The sequence below is a fragment of the Manis javanica genome, chromosome 2, assembly GCF_040802235.1.
Source record: "Manis javanica isolate MJ-LG chromosome 2, MJ_LKY, whole genome shotgun sequence".
Taxonomy (NCBI): Eukaryota; Metazoa; Chordata; class Mammalia; order Pholidota; family Manidae; genus Manis; species Manis javanica.
Window position 1 is genome coordinate 66,982,741 of NC_133157.1, and position 22,416 is coordinate 67,005,156.

Consider the following 22,416-nt stretch of genomic DNA (forward strand, 5'->3'; position numbering starts at 1 on the left):
ATGGAGAATACAGTCTACGATTCTGTAACATCTTTCTACGTTGATACATAATAACTGCACTAGAGGGGGTGAGTATTTGATAATGTGAATAACTATTGAACCACTGTGTTGTACATTTGAAACCAACATAAGCTTGTATATCAACAATACTTCAATTTTAAAAAAAGGTGGAGAAAAGTGGTTGCTTGAGATAAAAAATTTTACCTGAAAATCCACTTTTCATTTTTTTTTTTTGATTGAAAAGCAGTGGTCATGTTGGACAAGCTTGAATACTTGGGGAGATTAACATAATTTGGATAATAATCTTTGTGAAGGTTTATGTATTTCATTGCATGGATGGTCTTCATTTAATCTAAATGTCATCCCATTTGGGATGCTGGTGCTCCCCTAGGACCTACCACAGCACCCAGCCTCAGACCTGCTGGTATCAGATCCTAGCTGGCTGCTTTGCAACCCTGGAGATAATTTGGATTCTAATTTTTAATCTCTCTGAGAACACTGGTCTGTTGGAACCAGATGGTATTAGCCATGGAAATGTCTTCAGAGTGAGTCCATAGAGGGAGGGGTGGGGGAGTGAAAGGATTAGGATTCCTCTCAGTTTGAGTAATCAGTGATAGGTACACAAGAATAGGCTCGTTTGCTTTCTGTACAAACAAAATTGCCTTTTCCTAACCCCCTCTGCCAAAGGGAATGATGATCTGCTCTAATGTATCAATTGATAGAATTGCCTTTTGTGCTAAGCTCCTCCCACTCCCAAGCCTAAGGGTTTGTTTACTGGGGAAAAAAGAAACGCATTATCTGGGCATTTTTCAATTTTTTTCTCTCATATATCAGTATCAGTGCAGGATGGCAAATTTGATTCTTTAAAAATTTTAAGGTAAAATAAGTAGTTTTTCTTATTTTAATTTCTATGTAATAAGTACAGTAAGGTTTTTTTATTTATAAGAATAAATTTTTTTACTTTGAGTTCTTGTGTTTTAGATATTTCCTATTAAAAAACATATAGATGGGCCTTCTTGTTTTTAATCCATTTTGACAATCTTTCTATATCTATTGTGATTACTCTTCTGTATTCTTCTATATTCATTACCGTAATCATAGTTTGTGTTTTTGTCCTGCCTTTTCTAAATTTCCCCTTTTATCTCCTTTACCTTCTTTTAGATTGACTTTTTCCTCTACTATTTTGGAAGTTATATATTCTAATTATTCCTATAGTGGTTAACCCAGAAACTTTAACATGTACATTGAACTCAGTAAAGTAAAAAATGAATCACCAGTTTCACTCTGCCGGGGAATAAAACATTTAGAATAATTTCATCATGTTAAAGTCTTCTGGATTTACATGCTTATGTTGCCCAGTGCTTTAACTCTGTGTGACTTGTTTAACTTTCACAGATTATGCTATATTATGGTTCCATATGTGTTCAGGCCAGTATGTGTTCAGGTTTACACAGTTCTCTTGCATTTTAGGTCTTCCTTCCAGGATTATTTTCCTTCTTTCTTAAGTTTTTACTTTAAAAACTCTTTTAGTGCTGGTCAATTGTAATAATCTGTCCAATTTTTTTTGTTTTTAAAAATGTATTTTTGCCGTTTAACTCAACAGACCATTGTTTTTAAAGGTATTAGTCTACTGACTACAGGCTTTCATTACTGCTATTTAGAAGATGGCTGTTACTCTTATTGTTCTTTTGTAGGTCATCTCTTCTGTCTGCAGACTCTCAAGTCTGTCTTTTTCTATAGTAAGATCACTGTGTATTTTAAAGTGTTTTTCTGTCATTTTCTTTTTCTTTTTTTTAAAATTTACCCTGCTTGTGATATTGGGCTTCCTGAACCTGAAAAATCTTCAAATCTGAAAGAGCCTTTATGCCTTCGAGTATCACATCTCTTCTTCACTCTCTCATCGTCTCCCTCAGGAACTCTAACCTGGCATCTTGTAAGACTTCCTCACTCTGAACTTCTTTTTCATATGAACCACCTGTTTTTCTTTTTAACACTTTGTGCTGCATTCTGGGTAATTCTTCCCATCTGTCTTCCAGTTCATCATTGCCTTCAACTTGTGGTATGTGGTCTGATGCATTGCATATCTTATTTCAATTACATTTTTTCATTTCTAAAATTTTTGCTGTTTTCAGATTTGCTTGGTTATTTTGGATGTTCTTTCATTGTACTTTCAGTTTCCCCCTTTAATTTCTTATGATACTCATACGATATTAAACATTCTCTTTTGGGCCTGTGACCCATATTGCCAGTATTTATAGTCTTTGAGTTAGCAGTTTTTTAGTTTCTTTTTACTCACTGATGGTGACTTGTAAATCTTGCACTCGAGCTTCTCAGATGCTGACCTGAGGGAATCTCTGATGCCTGTATTTAGTGTGTTCTTTGGAGGGCATTTGCATTTGCCTCTCTGAACCTGCACAGTGCTACCAATGCTGAACCACTTTGGGTGTGAGTCTTTCTGTTGTTGGCCCATCTGCAATAGGAATTCAATTCCAAACCTGGGCAAGTATGGGCCTTTTGATAGGAATTCTCTAGGGAGCTATTTTATTATTTCCCTCTATGCAGAGCCAAGGATGAGACAGTGAGTGTACTTACCATTTCCATTCTGCCTGGTAGTGTTTTTACCCTAATACATCCCCTCAGATCTGATCTCTACCCTATCCCCTGCAGTTGATCTCTCTTCCCAGCGTCCTGTTTAAATGCCTGCATTAGTGCTGGCTTATCTCTCTGGCTTTGAGCTTCCTTGGCTTTTCTGCCCTTTAATGATTTTCCTTCAAAGGCAGCTTACATTTAATGGATTATTATTATTTTTTTAAATGATATCCACAGTTTTCAGGTTTTTCTAGATATCTATTTTGGAGTATTGTCAGAAGCTGAGCTCCAGTGCTCTATTTATGCAGGCATTATCATCTTTCACACCCAACATTACTGATGGATACCCAAAGGCCAAGGATACCCACAGGTTACCCAATTGGGCACACTCTGTGCTAGGGGTAAGGATTCCTTTACACATAAAAATGCGTAAGACGTGCCTCGCTTGGTCACTTTGACAGGATGGGGAAGTGATTTTAAAAAGAAAAAATATCTGTTTGAAACTCTAGATTTCTCTTTAAGGAATTTTTTAATGACAGTGTTTTCGAGTGGTGATGATAAAAAGGCTCAACATAATTTTTTAATTCTTTTTAGGGTATGTCTCTCACTCTGTATTTCACTAATTTTCCAGTACTGTTAAGACTGCCATTTTATTGAAGGAGGATATGAAAATAGGTAGTATAATGTTCCTGAAAACACAATCCACTCTTTTTGGTATATAGAATGTATGAGGTGGATTTTATATTGAGACCGTGTGAATTATAGTTTTAGTTCTACATTGAAGCTGTTTGGAGTTTAATCAAGTTGATGTTGCTTGTTTTAAAACAGGCCCCAGGCATGGAAGAACTGATATGGGAACAGTACACTGTGACCCTACAGAAGGTGGGTGCTGCACATTTTGTCTATTGTGTTCTAAAGTTTACAGAACTTGGATCTTATTTATTTTTGCCCAAACACTGTCCACCACCCCCCCTTTCAGGCAGATAATGTGTTATAGAGAATAGCTGGCAATAACTCACATTAACAAAGATTTGCATGCTATTATATTGTTTGGATAAGGTCTGTATAATGGGAGAAATTACACAGGTCATTTAGCGTATTGCTCCAACTCCAGACAGAGTGGGTTATGAAAAAAGAAATAAAGATGAGGAAGAATGGAAATATCCTGTACTGTTTAGGGACTTTGAGATAGCTCTACAACTTGTAGCTCCCTCAGTGAATTTTAAGTCCCAACTAAACTTTAAAACATTGGTTTAGCAGTCAGGAGACATGGGTTACAGTCCTTGTCCCACAGCTGATTATATTGAAAAGTATTGAGTCAGTCAGATTAAAAAAAAAAAAAAGAACTACCCTTCCCCTTTCCCCACCATTTGAAAGTAGAAGTCATATGTACAAGAAAATGTATTTTACTTAGTTTTTAAAGTCATTTCATAGATGTGCCCCCTCTTGATTAAATGAGGTAACACAAACAGCTTCTAGCACGTCGAGTCCGGAATATAATCATTGCTTAATCAATGTTAGCTCCTTTCTTTTTCATTCTGACAGGAAAGTTTGAGGAGGCATGATAGGCAGTAGCCCCACTTGCAATGTAGCCACCAGGAGTCTGTGAGTGATTTGTATACAGCTGAGCTGGACTAGAACTGCGCTTAGGGCCCTGGAGTCTCGTTCCATCAAGCTGCCTTGGCAACACTGCTGTGGTTCCTTTTTTCCCTGCACCCTGGCTGTGGTCTTGGTCCTGCTCTGAATCCCTCCAGTCTCCGTCCCTTCCTAGAGGGATTCTTATGCTCCTCAAGTGGAGTTTTCCTTTGACTCTCAGTACCACGAACTTTGAACTCTTCAATGAAGATTTAGTTCCTGAATAAATGTTTTACATTAATCCAGGTTGGACAGAAAACAGATCAGTGCTCAGGTGCTAAAACCTCTGGTGTAACATTGTTTCTTCAGTTAGTGGTTTCCCTCTTTAAGTCTTACTTTCAACTCTAGCCATTTTCTGGCTCTTTTCTGTGCCCTTGCAGCAGAGCATGCCACATACCCCTTGAGTCATGGACCCCAAATTGGAAAAGGTGAGAGACATTTTAGGCCTGGTAGAGGGGATGGAGTTACCTCTGTGTAAAAATAGGGCTGTTCAGTTCAAAGCCATGTGTTTAATGGACAGCCGCCCAGCTTGCTTTGTGTTGGATTGTTTACTATCAGTTGGCATAGTGGGCCCCACACGGGAACTTCACCATGGGAGGAAAGATTTCCTTTTATTCTGGGTACATTTTTACATAATTCAACCCTGATTTAGGGTTGTAGTCATATATACCATAATATCTGGATAAAACCTGGGAATTTTAGCTTTTTTAAACACTGATGTGAATTAGGATTATGTATTATCTGGGTTCATTGTTTTCTATTTCTAGACCAACCATAAATGTCATTAATCTGTATTTTCCATCTTGTGTGCACGTAGAAAAGAGTTTAATGCTTTGTTCCTATCAGTTCTCAAAACTGTTTATCTTCAGATTTTATTGTATTTTAAAAACCCTTTTTCCTCTTTTTCACCCTATATTAAAATGAAACCACCAGCCCACCTAACTTGGAAGTTAAAAGTATACTTTAAAAATCTGGTCTTAGCACAGATTTCGTTGTGACTGAAGAAGCTGTTGCAGCTCAGGCCAGGATAGGAGAGCTGCTATGACTGGTGGTTGTGATAACCCTCTTGGACAGAAGTTGTTACTTCCCATCCTCTGCCAGCTTCTAGTGATAGCTCCAGTCTGAGTGATCGGTCTTTCCAGCTCTTACAAGGCTGTTTCTTATACATAAGAGATATCCCTTAATAAACTCGTTGGCCAGCCATGACAGTGCTTTCTTTTGTTCCTCATTTGTTTCTGTAAGTCCTCAGTTCCAGAGCTGTCTCTGGTTATTGATTTGACCTTTATTTTATCCAGTGCTTATTAATAAATCCTGAAAGCCACTTACGGAAGGATTAATAAAATCTTGTTTTCTCTTAACTCCAACAGGATTCCAAAAGAGGATTTGGAATTGCGGTGTCTGGAGGCAGGGACAACCCCCATTTTGAAAATGGAGAAACATCAATTGTCATTTCTGACGTGCTCCCGGGTGGACCCGCTGATGGGCTGCTTCAGTGAGTGTTCCCAGTCCTCCAGCCCCACTGGTTGGTCTTAGGGTGCCTTGGGTGCTATATATGTTTTTAAGTTAAAAAACTTTAATGTGTACACATTGAAAAGTCTTTAGGAGGGAATTGAGACCACAATACGCTGTGCTTTAACAATCCCCAAACCTTTGAGAATATCCAAACTTTGGAGGTAAGAGGGCAGTTGTTTCCATAGGAAAATAGTTGTTACTATTAGAGCTATTATGCCTGGGCTTAGGAATCATTTCTGAACATGGAGTATAAAATTGGCATGCTTCAACTGAACCCTGCCCCCATACTAATCCAACACTTTATATTTACTTTAACTAATGTTCATTAAGAATTTAATGAGGATAGTCTGCCTTACTACTTCTATGAGTCATAAGAGGGATGTGGAAAGTGGGAAAATTTACTATATGAAAACTCAGGTTTTCTAACTGCCAGCCTTCTGGTGTGGAGAGACTGTGCCATCTACATACCCAAGTCTCCCCTTAGATAATTTCTCAGGGCAGAATCTAAAATTAAATATATGACTGCCTTGGCCAAATAGGCTCAAAAGTTTAGATTCTCTTGTTATTTCAAGTCTTTATGGTCCTATCAGAGTTGGTGGTGTTTCATACTGAGAGCAATGTAAAATTTTAAAATAACTTTGAGGTGATATGAAATAAGAGTTAGGGTTTTATGACCTCTCCATTTCTTTAAGAGTCTGAGGTAAACTCTTGACCTCTTCTCCTCCAAAAAGCACAAGTGGTTGTAAACCTGCTTTGAGGTATTTATAGATTTCCTGAAACCCACCATGTACCTCAGATAAGGGGGGCTTGATGTAGAAGTTCCTTTTGGACCCGGACCTCACCACTGTCAAGTGTCTCCTGGAGGACCCTGTGGTTTGGGTCCTTCTCCCAAGCTGGTTTCCAGTGGACACCATCAAAAGTGGGCTGAATGGCTCCTGGGTTCCTTCCTTAGAAGAGCTCAGAACCTTGTTGACTGATTAAGCCTCAGGAGCCATCAGACCTTGAGCCCTCTAAATCAGTGTTTTGAGTCATTTTGCCATTTCTGTTTATTCTGAATAATTTACAGTGAACATATGGGAATTTTTCATGTTCCTTTTTTATTTTTTGTTTGCAGGGAAAATGACAGGGTGGTCATGGTTAACGGCACCCCCATGGAGGATGTGCTCCATTCATTTGCTGTTCAGCAGCTGAGAAAAAGTGGAAAGATTGCTGCCATTGTAAGTTCTGGGTTTGTTGTCAGCTTGTCTCAACAATTTGCTGAAGAAAATTACCTCTCACTTTTAAGTGCTTAACAGAATTACATAATCTAGGGGCCGCTGCCTCTTGTATCCTGGGTAGTTTTGGAGCGTGATGTTATGGATGATGTAAAGTTGTGAGTGATCTCTCCCTTTCTTTTCTTCATTCTCCTGACTTCTTAAGACCCAATGATTCTCTGGAGTGAGTTTGCCCTAAGAGCCAGATGAAACATTTTAACTAGATTGAGAACACTGGCAAAACAGTATTAATTCAGAAAAGAAATTTCATCTTTTCTGTAAAGCTCCAAACAAGATTTGTTATGGCTTAATAAATTAGTTTCATAGAAGATTCCATTCCCCAATATGCTTGTTTTGATGATAGGTGGTCAAGAGGCCCCGGAAGGTCCAGCTGGCCCCACCCCAGGGCAGCCCTCCAGATGAGGGTGACCGGGCTTTCAACGTGATGGATGAGTTTGATGGCAGAAGTGCCCGCAGCGGGTACAGTGAGAGGAGCCGGCACAGCGGCCATGGGGGCCACAGCCACAGCTGGGAGGACAGCCCCGAGAGGGGGCGGCCCCATGACCGGGCTTGGAGTCGGGAGCGGGACCCGGGCCGCGGCCGGAGCCTGGAGCGGGGCCTGGACCATGACGACTATGGGCGAGCCCGCGAGCGCAGCCGTGGCCGGAGCCTAGAGCGGGGCCTGGACCATGACAACTACGGGCGAGCCCGTGAGCGCAGCCGTGGCAGGAGCCTGGAGCGGGGCCTGGGCCACGATGACTACGGGCGAGCCTGCGAGCGCAGCCGCGGTCCGAGCATTGACCGGGCCTACAGCCCGGAGGTGGAGTATAGCCGCAGGGCCCAGCCCACCAACCAGTACGAGGTGTCCCGGAGCCGCAGCCGTGAGCACCTCCAGTCCCGCAGCCCCAGCCCCGAGCTGAGGGGGCGAACAGACCAACCAGACTTGGATAGGCCCATTGGGGTCCTTCTGATGAAAAGCAAAGCAAATGAAGGTAGGCATGCTTGATGAGAAAAGGCACTATGATATTAATAGCTAACTCACACGTGGCACTTACTGTGTGCCATATACTGACCTAAATGTTCAACTCATTCTCAAAACCATCTCATGTGGAAATTACTCATATCTTCATTTTATGGACAAGGAAACAGGCAAGGAGAGCTCAGTGGCACAAAGTTGTGTTGTCAGTGGCAGAGTCAGGCTACAGAAATTTGGCTTTAAAACTCCTAGGCCAGTGGTTCTCAGAAGTATCACCTGGACACTTGTTAGAGATGCAGGTCCATGTCCTACCCCACCGAATCAGAAGCTCTGGGATGGGCTCCTATGAAAGGGAAAGAGGGGATAGATTAAAGAAAAGAGGGGATGCGAACTCAACAGTCCAGGCAGGTTTATTGCTGAACCTGAGAGGGACCCCTCTGTCCTGGCCAGCAGAACAAAGGAAAAAGGGGTCTCTAACAGGTCAATAGGCTTTTATGGCCAGGGCTTTGGCGGGCTCTTTGAGGGGAGGGGTCAGGGGAAAGGTGGGCTTGTGGCTTGTTGAGGTGTCCTCTGGAGAATGCTTGTAGCCTAGGTAAGATGACACCTAGGTCTCTCTGTGATGGTGGGTGGGCTTATTCAGAAGGCGGTACTCAGGTCAGGATTCTATCACTCTTACTTAATCCTCGCCAGAATGCCGGGTGCTAGGTGGAGACTTCATTGCTGTTTTATAAGTGAGAATACCAAGGTGTAGGGAGGGTCCTGGCATGCCCACTGATAAGGCAGGCTCTGGCTCCAGATACCCATCCCACAGTGCATGCCTAGAGTGCTATATACACTTAATCACATCCAGACTTCCCTGAAGCCCTGTGTGGCAGTTAGAGAAGCCAGTAGTGGCACTCATAGTTTAGGTGAGAGTTCTCAAACTCAGAGGGGAAGCAACTTCTCTACATCTTGAAGCCAGTAAGTAAATGGTGGCGCTGGAACCTGTTTCCTAGAAATAGATGATAGGGAACAAGCAGGGAAACGAACAGGGCTTTAGAGCCAGGTATTTTGGGGGTTGATTCTTGGCCTCTGACTTTTTAAATTCCTTTTTTCTCTTTTGTTCTCTAATTGTTCTCCTTCCAAGAGGAAAAAGGTTGGATGAAGAGCATACTGAGAACGCTAAGAAGACTGCCTTCTAGGTTGGGAATTTGCATTTCAGATGGGAGGGCTTAGTTTCTTTAGTTCTTCTAGAGAAGCCTGAAGAGATACTGTAAGTCTGGGGAGAGGAAATCCTGGGGCAAAATACCTCTAAAAACCAAAATTAGTCAAAGGGAGAAATGAAGTTTAAAACCTGTTTATTGCTTACAAACTGCAGTCCAGGACCATCTCTCTCTTCTGCTCCTGAAGAAGCAAGTAAGCAAGCCAGCCAGCCAGCCCCTCCTTTTAAACTCTCAGGTTCAGACACGCCCTCTGTTGCCCAGGTAATTATCTATTGAGATGGAGATGAACTTCTCTCCACCCCTGAGGATATGCAAATGCACTAAAGCCAGGCGAGATACTCAGGAAATGTTACAATTTTACCCACAGGTACATAACTGGGTGCCTGTTGAAATACCTGAAGAACAACACAAGGTCGTGAGTAATGGAGCACCTGGAGTCCAGTTCCAGAAAATAGGGGTGTAGGTTAAAAATTGCATTCTGAGGAATGTACATCTTAAGAGGCTTAAGGATTCTATAGAATCTTTATACTTATTGATAATGATTTTAATTCATTGACTGCCAAGAGTTGCAGAGTACAAGCCTTTTGCTCCAGGTGAACAGATAGACTGTAGAGAAGTTTTGAGAAAGGTGACCTAGCATGAGACCTCCTGCAGAGAAGCTGATGCTTGCATCCCAGGTTCTCAAGTTCCTTAAGGCAGTGCTTTTTGCACTTTTCCTCTCTCCCTCCTCCCCTTTCTTGTCTTCCTCCCTCGCCTGCCCCCTCATCCTCCTCCTACAGAAAACTACATCCTGTGAACAGTCATGGATGCACCTGCATATCAAAAACTTGAATGAATGTTTCATGAAATAGTACTTCCATGTGATGCACTCTAAGAGGTTTCATTACATTACATTTTTAAATGCTGGTCACAGCTCACTATATTGATTTCAAGACTCAGTAATGGGTTGTGTCCCACAATTAAAAAAGAAAATTGTCTGTCCTAAGAGACTGCCCAAGTCATGCCTGGATTTATAATACTGTCAAGGGGAAAAAGGGCTTATGTCTCTTTGTTGAGACAGTATATTTGTCCTCCTGAGCCATTTTGTTCTTCAAACTTGGAGTCATTTAAAAAGTTTCACTTTTTTTTTTTGTAGATAATTATTTTTCATTGAGGGGTAGTTGACACACAGTATTACATTAGTTTCAGGTGTACAACACAGTGATTCAACATTTATATACATGATAATTCTAGCTACCAGCTATCACCATACAAAGTTGTTACAATATTTTGACTCTATTCCTTATGCTATACATTACATCCCGGTTACTTATTTATTTTACAATTGGAAGTCTGTACTTTTTTTTTTTTTTTTGAGAGGGCATCTCTCATATTTATTGATCAAATGGTTGTTAACAACAATAAAATTCTGTATAGGGGACTCAATGCTCAATGAACAATCATTAATCCACCCCAAGCCTAATTCTCGTCAGTCTCCAATTTTCTGAAGCATAATGAACAAGTTCTTACATGGAGAACAAATTCTTACATAGTGAATAAGTTACATGGTGAACAGTACAAGGGCAGTCATCACAGAAACTTTCGGTTTTGATCACGCATTATGAACTATAAACAATCAGTTCAAATATGAATTTTTGTTTGATTTTTATACTTGATTTATATGTGGATACCACATTTCTCTCTTTATTATTACTATTTTTAATAAAATGCTGCAGTGGTAGGTAGATGCAAGATAAAGGTAGAAAACATAGTTTAGTGTTGTAAGAGAGCAAATGTAGATGATCAGGTGTATGCCTGTAGACTATGTGTTAATCCAAGCTAGACAAGGGCAATAAAACATCCACGGATGCAGAAGATTTCTCTCAGAACAGGGGGGATGAGGTTCTAAGCCTCACCTCTGTTGATCCCCAATTTCTCACCTGATGGCCCCCCTGCGACTGTGCCTGTTTTAGGTTGTTCCTCCCTTGAGGAATCTTACCCGTCTCTGAAAAAGTTTCACTTTTTTAAAGATATTTTTCCATGTTTTCCTAAGATTACGTAATAACTTAACATTCACTGGCTGGAGCATAAGAATTAAGCTTTAAAGAAATCTGGCCACAAGCAAGACATACTGATGAAGAAAAATATGACCCATTCATATGGCCATTTACATTGCATATCATGGGCACTAGATAGCCTTGCGAGTGCCTTAGAAGCTGATCAGTTGAATTTTTTTGCTTCGTGTAAGAGATGCCCATAAACACAACAATAACCTATTTGCAACTTTACAATAAGAGTGTAGTTTTTAAGAGGATAGAGGAACTGTTGATATTTGAGAAAGAAGTCATCATTCAAGCTTGTCTGAGGGCTAGGTTGTGAGGCTGTTTATCCAGTAAGAAATTGTTGTCCACAACAAAAGATGCTCTTCTGCTTCCGCTTTCTTGACTGTCTACTTCCTAAAGGAGGGGGATGGACCTCAATACTTCTGATCATCGTTTTAAGATCTGATGGTAACTTACTGTAATTTACCTAAAACTTATCTTTAAATCCATTTCATAACTTCTCTAAATGGTAGAAAATTACTGTTTCGTAATTAACATATTTTTAGTCCAGAACAATAAGAAAATCTGAGTGTGCCTCTTTCAAAACCTGCTAGGTTGTGGTAGTTACCTAAAATAACCCAAATTCATCCTTAAAATAGATATTTTTACAGATTTCATAAGTAAAATCAGAATGGTATTTAAAATGTTATTAAATAGACATATTTAGTAAATACAGTTGTTTTTTATTCTGAGAACAATTCAACATCCATAAATCCCCAGAGCCCTGCTTGCCTTAGTTCAATATTTTATTGCTCTGCCTGGCTTCTTAACCCCTTTTCACACTGAAATTTTTCAGTGCCAAGCACCACACAGTCTAAACTGTTGCCGATGAGCTCTGACAGTATTATAAAGACCAGGCATGACATGTTCTGTTTGTTGTGCCTCCCTGTGGGCAACTGCGCTGTCAGCAGAACATGCCTGTGAAGGTGCGCTGAATTGTTTTTTGTCTCTCCAATGTCTTATTTTGAAAAGTGTTAATTTTCATCTAATTGTGCCAGTTGTTACCATTTTGCCATATTTGTTTTCCTTCTTTGCTTTCTCCCTCCCTGCTTCCCTCTCTCTTCTTCTTTTCCCACCTCCTCTCTCTGTCTCAGTGGTTTTTTGGAATCATTTGAAAGTAAGTTGCAGGCAATGACCCTTTGCCCTTAAATATTTTAGCGGTATCTCCCAAGGATAAGAATGTTCTATATAAAACCATAATGCCATTATCACACTTATGAATATTAACATTAATATCCCTTTTAATACATCCTAATACATTTTGAAGTTGCTTCAAAATAATGTAACACACCTCTAGCCCCCACCTCTACCCTAGTTGGGATCAAGGATCTAGTGAAAGTTTATGCATTGCACTTCATTTTTATCTCTCTTTTAATCTAGAACATTCCCTCTGCCTCTTATTTTCTGTGCCATTGACTTTTTTGATGAGTTCAGGCCAGAATGTCCCACATGCAAAGTTAATTCTTAATATTTTTAAGTAGTCCTAAAAAGTAGACTTAAGTTTTCTAATGAGTTGATGAACTCTGTGTGTGTTTATGTGTGTGTTTCCTAGAGTATGGTCTCCGACTCGGGAGTCAAATCTTCATAAAGGAAATGACCAGAACCGGTCTGGCAACTAAAGATGGCAACTTGCACGAAGGAGACATAATTCTCAAGGTGGGTGGACAAGGATGAAGAATAGTTCATTCGTGTTTGATTTCATAGTCCCAATTTACACACTCAAGGGCCAACACAGGGAAACTTTGTTGTGATAGGAGTCAATAGTATGACAAAGCCAGGAAGCAGGGGCAGCAGAGTGAGATAATTTTTATCAGAAAAACCAGACTTAGAGATTTGTAATAGTATAATAGTTAAAGAGAAAAAAACAGCTTGGTGAGTATTTTCTTCTTGCCTATTTATTTAAAGTTTGAACTCCTATTTCCTAAACTAAGGAAAGATGAGAGGGAGAGTTGGTGGTATATGAATGCTGAATATTTAATAGTTTTTGTAAACCTCTCCAGTCAGGAAACACATTCCAGTAGTAAACCAAACCATTACTTGAGCTTGGAAGTTAAATATATTAGCAGAAAAACTTAAATACACTATAGCTCTATCATGCCTGTAGTTGGGATTCAGGTATGCAGGGTTATATTTAATTTAAAGGACAATTCATTTTTATTCGGTTAGTCATCTTACAGCTCATTTCTGTTTGAATAGCTGAACAAAGCCTTTACATTTCTAGAAGGGGATAACACCAGTTTTCTTTTTCATTGTGAGTAGTTGCCTTGTATGTAATATTACTGTTCTTCTTAAACACAGATAAATGGAACTGTAACTGAGAACATGTCTTTAATGGATGCTCGAAAACTAATAGAGAAGTCAAGAGGAAAACTCCAGCTAGTGGTGTTGAGAGACAGCAGGCAGACACTCATCAACATCCCATCATTAAATGACAGTGACTCAGAAGTAGAAGGTAAAGAAAGAGGAGGCTGGGAGTTTAGCCGGGAGCCAGGAGGGCCACTGCTTCTGCATTCTCATCTCTGTGTAGCATAGCCATCCGGCTGGCAGATACATTTCCAACTAAAACTTCTCTTTTAAACTTTAATTCTGAAAGATAAGTGTTTGGTTGTTATTTTCTTATTGAAGTGTCTGTTGAAAGTAGACTTCTGATAGAAATTCTGGTATACTTGTGGACTCCCAGTGGCTGTTTTAGGCCCCTGAAAACAAAATTTGTTATTAAAAAAATGTGTACAAGCATTTGCAAGAACTAATCTCAAACACTTGCAAATTGCTCATTCTTTCACTTTCTCATGTGGTTTTTTTGAAAGTAGTCATTAATATTTCCAACAAAGAGAGGACAATGTAGAAGATAGCTAAACCAGGTAGACACTATAATAAAGAATCAGAATGGCTAAATACTGTGGTATACATTGAGTAGCAATCCATGTCACCTCTTCTCTCTCATGGGACTGTTTTCATTCTTTGAATATAAATGATACATAGGATAATATTTTAACCATATAAAAATTACCAATAAAAATAAAGTAGGCATGATATTTACTAATTAACCATCTTGTATTGCCTTTGTGCAGAAAAGTTCACAAATATTTAAATTCTCATGTTTGAAAACAGGTTTCTTAATTTTTAAAAGAACTACTTTACAAAACCTTAAATGTTAATTTTAATCTCCATTATATCAAAACTATAATCAGTTGCTGGCTGCTGGGAGTAAATGCAGGAAAATAAGTAGAGCATGAGAGAAATAATCCCACCATCCTAAAGGAATTACAGATTAGTTCTTTCCCATTCCAAGTGTGGTGCTCAGCCCACCAGCAGCAACAGCATCATCTAGGAGCTTGATAGAATCGCAGGCCCCACCACAGAGCAATTGCATTCTGACAAGAAGATCCCAGGTGATTTGTATGTACAGTAGAGTTTGGGAAGCTCCGGTCAGTGTGCTAAAATGAATATATACACATATGATCCAGTAATTGAATTTTAACTTTCAGTAGCAGCTTTGATGGAAAATGTAAGGGAAGAGAAACATGAAATTCTTCATTTGGCTTCCTCTTTACTCATTGATGCCTTTCCCTTTGAACTAGCAGATTTATTTTCAAGGAATGACTATTAGCCTAATAGCACATTTACTGTCTGCTTCTCTCCCGTTGCCTATGTCTCTGTACTTTGAAAAGTATAATTTCTGCATAGGTCTTAAATATTGAATTAAGTCTTTTCTTATTTTTGAAACCAGATATCTCAGAAATAGAATCAAACCGATCATTTTCTCCAGAGGAGAGACGGCAGCAATATTCTGATTATGATTATCATTCCTCAAATGAGAAGCTGAAGGAAAGGCCAAAGTAAGATGATGTGTATTTTCCTTGCACATGCCACTGTGAGCATACACACATGTATTTGCGAATCTGTTACATTATGAGACATTGATATGACATGTGCTTAAGTTCAAGAGAGGACACGTCGAGCAGATGGTCTAGGATGGGCGCCATACCCACTCCCTTTAAGCCCACTGGGGATATCACAGCGGCAGTTGGCTCAGAGACCAGCAAGGAACCTGGGTATCAAGAGAAATCCCCAGGTGAGGCTCCTTTTAAACATTTGTGTTCCAAAGTGTATGCTTCATAATTCTGTAGGATGGCTGGAAGGAGAGAGAAATTACTTAAAAATTATTCTCCTATAAGGAAGGAGCGCCCTTGGTCTCCCTTCTAATATTGGGAAAGCATATAAAGAATAAAGCCCTTTCTGTGTGCTGACAGCTTGGTCATGGGTTGTTATATTTGATTGGTTGTGATGGTTTTGTCACCCATCCGTGATCCCAGCCTATACTCTTTCTGCCCACAACACTTCTGACATCAAATGTGTGGGTTTTTTCCTCCACCCAACTACCAATCCCTAGGTTCTCCAGATACCAGCTGGTTGTCCTACAGCTCAGTTCAATTCTGACACTGACTACTTGGAGTTAACGCAGACCCCACAGATTCAGTCCCAGAAGATGCCTCCACTTCAGAGTTGCCAGGTTGCCACCTTAACTTTTGACCAGCTGGCTCTGTTTAAACCTGTGGTTCCCCAATCAATACCCTCCCACAATCCCCAGTTTGATAATTCACTAGAATGGCTCCCAGAACTCAGGAACGCACTTTACTTACTATTACTGTTCATTTTATAAATGATACAGCTTAGAAACAGCCAAGTGGAAGAGATGCAGAGGACAGGGTATGGGTGAAGGGGTGCAGAGGTTCCATGCCCTCTTTGGGCCAGGCACCCTCCCAGCATCTTGGTATGTTCACCAGCCCTGAAGCACCCTGAGCTCTTTAGTTTATGGATTTTTATGGAGGTTTTGTCACGTGCCTGATTGATTACAGTCTCCAACCCCACACCTCCTGAATGATAGGGAGGTGGGATGAGAGGTCCAGGCTTCTCATCAGAGCTTTCTCTTTCTGGTGAGCAGCCCCATCCTGAGGCTACTCAGGGGTCATCTCTCTAGAATAGAAGATGTTCCAGTCACCCAGGAAATTACAAGGGATGTAGGAGTTCTATGTCAGGGACTGGGTTAATGAGCAAATATAGCAAGAGCTGCTCCTGGCACCCCCATCACTAGGAAAGTGCAGGGATTTTAGGAACTGGGGGCAGAGACAAAATAGATATTCCTAATTATGTCATGGCCAGATTTTGTCATATTTGGTTAGTTGAGGTCCCTTTGTCTGTCATCTCTGATCTCGACCCCACCTCTGCCATCCTAAAACTGTCATGATTTTACGTGCATAAACATTTTTCCAAGGGAAAAACAGCACTATTATGTGGTTTTTAAGTTTTAAAAAGTGCTTTCTTCTTATACATGTGATTATGCACCTTGCATATTGGAGATTTGTTTCTCTTCTCACTTATTTTGAAAATCAGCATTGAGACCTGATAATGCCTCAGAATTAAACTTCACCACAAACACTGTTCTGCTGTTTCATGTGGTGACATAGATGTTGTATAAGGTACAGCCTTGAAGTTTTTGCGAATTCTGTGATCTCTGTAGAGACAAACAAACTCATATTAGTCCAGGTTGACAAACGTAGATGTTTTTAAATCCACAGCTCCTCAACCAAGGGCAGCTCCAAGAACTTTTCTTCGTCCTAGTCCTGAAGATGAAGCCATCTATGGGTGTGTATTTCAGTCTCTCTTTTTTCCCTTTCATCTTCCACACAGCTCTATCTCCTAAAAAAAATACAGAAGAGTGGTATTTTTTAACTGCACTTGGTGATTTTGCCTGTAATCAGCTGCCTTTAACCAACCTCTATTGCTAGTGGTTTTGAGAAGGATAAATCATTTGTAAGAAATGTAAAATGTGATAGTGGGTGAATTTTGTGATGTTAACTTGTCTGCTTGTCTATTTATCTGGCTACTTCCCCAGAATGTGATTTTGAAAATTTGTGTTTGCCAGATCAGTAACCCCCAGATAGGGGAAGGGCTGTTTAACAACAGTGCCTCTGTTGGGGCTCTGATGACATGATCCCAGCACATGGAGGGAGGGGAGAAGTGATGAAGTGCCCTGCATATGATATACGAACCCCTGGCTCAGTGGTTGGTGGTCAAGAGCAGCAGGTCCTGGATTAGGATCTGGCTTCACTGGACGCAGGCTATGTGTCCATTTGACATAGTGGTGTCTCCATCTGCCTGTGGTTGGCAGCCAGCCTTTCTTTGGAATAATCTTGAACTGTGAGTCACATAGGATCGATTGTAGCTCTAACTCTGCCCTTTATTTGCTGTCTAATCTTGAATGAGTTTGTATAAACATTCTCTGTTTCTCTTCACTGGTAGTGTGGGCCTACTGATTCATCTCACAAGGGAGATAAAATTATACAATGATGAGAAAAATACAGACTTTTTAAGTATAAATCACTTATAGATAGAAGAAATAGATCTCTCACTGCTAATGTTGGTTCCTCTTTACAAAGAAAAAGCTCCCATCTTTTTTCCTGAAACCAAACCTATTACAGCCCCAATACCAAAATGGTGAGATTCACGAAGGGAGACAGCGTGGGCCTCCGGCTGGCCGGCGGCAATGACGTTGGGATATTTGTGGCTGGCATTCAAGAGGGTACCTCAGCGGAGCAAGAAGGCCTTCAAGAAGGGGACCAGATTCTGAAGGTGGGCAAGTCCAGCCTTGTTTCCAGACATTACCGGGAAAGCGTGGGGTGTTCTGGGGGCGTCATATAAGGGAGGGGGAAGTGGCCAATCTTCTGAAAATAAACCAGGTGCAGGTTTGTTGATACTGAGCATGAGGTCCCTGTTTCCCTCAAATGGTTCCTGTCTCCTCAGTCCTGGAACCCAACACTCACCCACGGATCTGTAGGAATTTATAGTGTTCAAGACCTTTGCAAAGATTTTTATTGGTTTGCTTAACAAAAAAACAGTGGTTGTCGCTGTTAAGGCCACTGTGCTGTAATTGACTGAAAAGGGTGTCAGCATCAGATTATCCAACTTGAATCCTGTTCCAACCTTTCATTAGTTCAGAGACTTGATTTTCTGTATCTGTTCAATGGGAAGAATTCCTGGCTTTCAGAGACCCTGGGAAGATTGGAACAGATGACCCTTACAAGGTACCGAGCAGAGCTCCGGCTCAGAGCAGGAATGATCATATTTTTCTCCAGTGGAAGATAAGTCACTGCCACTCAGTATGTTACATCTAAAATTGTCCAGGGAAGGGAATTCCTGGTTCAAATATTGATACTTCTAAAGTTAATCTGTGTCTGTATATTTACATATAGATATGTTTGCATAATCTATTGGTTTTAAAAAACAATAATCAACTTGGCTTTGACATTTTATGAGTTACATACAATGTATTTTCCATGGATTTCAGACTAAACTTCAATAATGTCAATTATCTTGTGACGATAAAAATAGAGAATGCTAGGGAACTGTCTGCACTGGAATTTCTGCTTATGTAAATGTGCTTTTCTTATGTATGAGTTACTAGGAGGTCTGGGAACAGTCTCTGGGCTCAAAGGAGAGGGGAGAATAAAGTTGCAGAATTCCTGAGGAAGCAGCAGCAGAGCACCAGGACAGGCAGCCCCTTTCTTCTTGGCTCTTGGCCCTGCTGCGATAGTTCACATTTCATTGATGGAGCAGATGAAGGGCAAACCTTGATCATGAGCTTCGCTAAAGCTTTCTAGTGACATTTTAGACCCTCTTGGGCTCTGGTCAGGATCCTGGAAGACTAAGTGTACCTGAGTCAACCTCGTGGTGACACATGATCTCAGGAAATACCACTTACCAAGTGCTACTGATAAGAATCCCATCTGAAGGCCAGCTCATACCAATTTACTCTTGGGCTTATGCCAAAGGAGAAAAAACATTTCTTAATGTGTGGGGCTCTGGGAAGTCAGGAATTTGGAAGCCTTTGTTCTTGAGGTTCAAGGATAAAATTCTTTTGTACACTGGGGGAAAAAAGATTTTCTAAATTTCCATGAAAAAACAGTGAATTCTTCTAGGGGCTTCACAGACCTCTCTTTAAGTCACTAAAGGTGGGGGAGTTGCTTCCCCAGGTGAAAGTCTTGGGTACGCAGTGTTTATACTTAAGAAAGTGTCTTGTTTCCTGTTGTTAACTGGGCAACAAGGAAGAAACTGTGGGAACCGGCTTCTTTTGCAGTCATCCCATCTGGAGGTCAGGCAGTAGATGGTCCTCCTTCGTGGACATGAATACATTTTCTGTTGACTGCAAAGGAGCCCTCAGCTCTACAAAGGGGTGAAGAAGATTGAGCTCACCTGTTGGGGCAGAGAAGCTGCTCCACAGTTGTAGGCTGTGGCTGGTACAGACTCCTCTTCAGGCTCACAGCAGCGTCTGCTAGACCATATAGACTACTAAATAGAGAATGAAAGGGTATTTCCTGGAGAGGGCTGTACAGCCTAACCTTCAAGTGTCACAGCGCTGCCCTGGCCTTTTCTCCTTTGCTTTGTTTCAGCACTACTTTTCATGGCCACGTGGGATATATGTGGTGAATAGGTGCATAGGCTGATCACTTTTTTCTGTTGAGGTTTTTTTTTTTTTTTTCTAAGTGCAGTTCTTCCTTTTGTAAAGGTGACGGCCTGCCATGTGGAACAAAAACATGAGTGTGCTGATAGCGTGCCTTATCAGTAACAAATGTATTTGCTTTCAGTCTTGGCTTAACTGTCTCTTTGCTTATCATTTATCTGATATGGTTCTCTTTCAGAAACTTTTATGGAATGGAAAAAAAGGGAAAACTCCTCTAAGTTTGGTTAATAACCATGTGGTTTTTAAAATGTAGTTACCATATGTGCTTTAATTTTGACCAGTATAGTTTTCACCTTGATGGAAGGTCAGTCTCACATGGCCATATACAGATAGACAGAGAGACCTTCAAGGCCCTATAGCCTTGTCTTATTTAAATAAACAGACATAGCATATCCAGAGCAAATAAAAACAAGAGGACATATAGAGACATAGATAAAGAAACACAAATGGCTCAAGAAAGGATTATATTCCAAAGTGCAGTGATCCCTAATGGGGGGACAGAGAGATGAAGACAGTTATCTTAAATGCTTAATACTGTTTCAGAGGAAAGGTGAACATGTTTGCTTTAGCAAACTATTTTTAAAACATGAAGCAAGTCTTAGTCTAACACCTCTTTTCACTTAATCACAAATTCTAATCTTAATTAACTTAGGCTCAATGATTTTTTTTTTTCAGTAATAAAGTATTACTCTTTGATTAAAGGATTCTACAGTCCAGTGATTAAAGCAAATATTTCACAGGAATTCTGTATCTTCTTTTCACTTCTAGGGCTTGGAAATAATTCTTGCGTTTACTTGTGATTGTGTTTTAAAGCACAGAACAATGATTTCAAAATACCTTTTTCTTTGTGTCACATTTCATTTTTACTTGCTTTCTAATTTATCTTCCAAAAGCTATTTACAATGTCCCCTACTTAATCACTGGGGTAAATGTTGTGTGAGCTCCTTGCCAGAAATAAGTGTGTGCCAGAAACTTAAAATATATAAGCTTTATATGTTTGGCTAATGGTCTCCCGTCTAAGAGCAGTGCTCTTCAATTTCATAAAGACATTATTAGACACCTTTTAGGCAATAGAAGCTATAGGAGAAAGGTGGAATTAGTTAGAATCCTTATTTTCAAGCTTTTATTTGAACCATTTTAAAAAAGTGTTAATGCCTTTAGCTGGGCCATCATGCTTGTTTGCTATAGACCCTACCATTCCCTATTGAGTTTATCTGTTTCATAATTATACATTACCTCCCTGGACACCTGTGTGGGAGATGCAAAGAAGAGAGAGGCGCCCAAACATAAGCACAGGAAAATCTAATCTGACCCAGGAACAAGTCTGTGAGGAATGGCATATTCCTAAGGGATGGTTGCAGGAACCAGTGGTGATGTCCACACAGCCCAGGTCCCTAGCAAGGTGCTGGGAGGACTTGAATATGGACACTAAAGACTTCTTTGCATCCAGATTTTGCTCTGGGCAGGCTCATAAAAACAAACATAAAAAGCTCAGGTGGTACCTTTCCATAAACTTGTTTGTATTTGTTTGCTCTTACCAGGTGAACACACAGGATTTCAGAGGGCTGGTTCGGGAAGATGCTGTTCTCTACCTGTTAGAAATCCCCAAAGGTGAAATGGTGACCATATTAGCTCAGAGCCGAGCTGATGGTGAGTGTTTGGTCGTGGGTGGGGAGGATGGTAGAGGTATTTGGGACCAGAATAGGCAAATCTGGGTATCATGAGTATGTGGAGAAAATCTGGTTACCATTTAACTTTCTATAGAAATTTTTCTGTATACCCACAGAAATAATTTCAGTCAAATCAAGTTGGAATAAAACTATTTTTTTCTGAATAGTGATCTATCCTTAAGTTCTGACTGGAGTTATTACTGAGTTTTCTGCCTGACAAATGAAAAGGGCCGTGCAGGCTGATCAGCTCCCACATTCATGCTTACCAGTCTGACAAGTTGCTTCACCTTTCCAGTCCTCCATTCTCCTCTGTAAAATGGGAGTTGATAGCATCTCCCCTGTCTGCTTCAGAGAGTTAATTGGCAACTCTATTAATAGTCAGGGTTCTCCAAAGAAATAGCACCAATAGGGTGTGTGTGTGTGTGTGTGTGTGTGTGTGTGTGTGTGTGTGTGTGTGTGTGTGTGTGTGTGTGTGTGTGTGTGTGTGTGTGTGTGTGTGTGTGTGTGTGTGTGTGTGTGTGTGTGTGTGTGTGTGTGTGTGTGTCTGTGTGTGGAGGTGGCCAGGTGTGTGTGTGTGTGTGTGTGTGTGTGTGTGTGTGTGTGTGTGTGTGTGTGTGTGTGTGTGTGTCTGTGTGTGGAGGTGGCCAGGTGTGTGTGTATGTGTGTGTGTGTGTGTGTGTGTCTGTGTGTCTGTGTGTGTCTGTGTGTGTCTGTGTGTGGAGGTGGCCAGGCAGAGTAATATTTATTATAAGAAATTGGCTCACCCAATTAAGGCAAGTCACAAGATCTGCAGGGTGAGTTGACAGAGACCCAGTAGAGCCCATGATTGAGTTCTTGTCCAAGTCCAGAGGCCTGAGAACCAGGAGAGCCAATGGTGTAGTTGCTGGCAGGCTCAAGACCCAGAAAAAGCTGATGTTTCTATTTAAGTGTAAAGTCAGCCAAAATGTTGACATCCCAGTTTATAAATCAGAAGAGTT

General features: G+C 40.6%; 1 protein-coding gene across 8 annotated transcripts in view; it reads left to right on the forward strand.

The window, feature by feature from the left end:
- TJP2 (tight junction protein 2) overlaps window positions 1-22,416 on the forward strand; it is a 108,294-nt gene that overhangs the window by 69,461 nt on the left and 16,417 nt on the right. For 7 of the 8 annotated variants that reach the window (XM_073228626.1, XM_017659048.3, XM_017659043.3 and 4 more), the window contains 11 exons: window positions 3,418-3,471; window positions 5,592-5,716; window positions 6,851-6,953; window positions 7,354-7,981; window positions 12,801-12,904; window positions 13,547-13,700; window positions 14,979-15,087; window positions 15,190-15,323; window positions 16,828-16,894; window positions 17,731-17,881; window positions 21,311-21,419. In XM_073228626.1, coding sequence (XP_073084727.1) covers window positions 3,427-3,471; window positions 5,592-5,716; window positions 6,851-6,953; window positions 7,354-7,981; window positions 12,801-12,904; window positions 13,547-13,700; window positions 14,979-15,087; window positions 15,190-15,323; window positions 16,828-16,894; window positions 17,731-17,881; window positions 21,311-21,419 — 1,729 coding nt within the window. In that variant the 5' untranslated portion in view covers window positions 3,418-3,426. The remainder of the gene's footprint in view (window positions 1-3,417; window positions 3,472-5,591; window positions 5,717-6,850; window positions 6,954-7,353; window positions 7,982-12,800; window positions 12,905-13,546; window positions 13,701-14,978; window positions 15,088-15,189; window positions 15,324-16,827; window positions 16,895-17,730; window positions 17,882-21,310; window positions 21,420-22,416) is intronic. The other variant, XM_073228625.1, reaches the window with a different exon arrangement.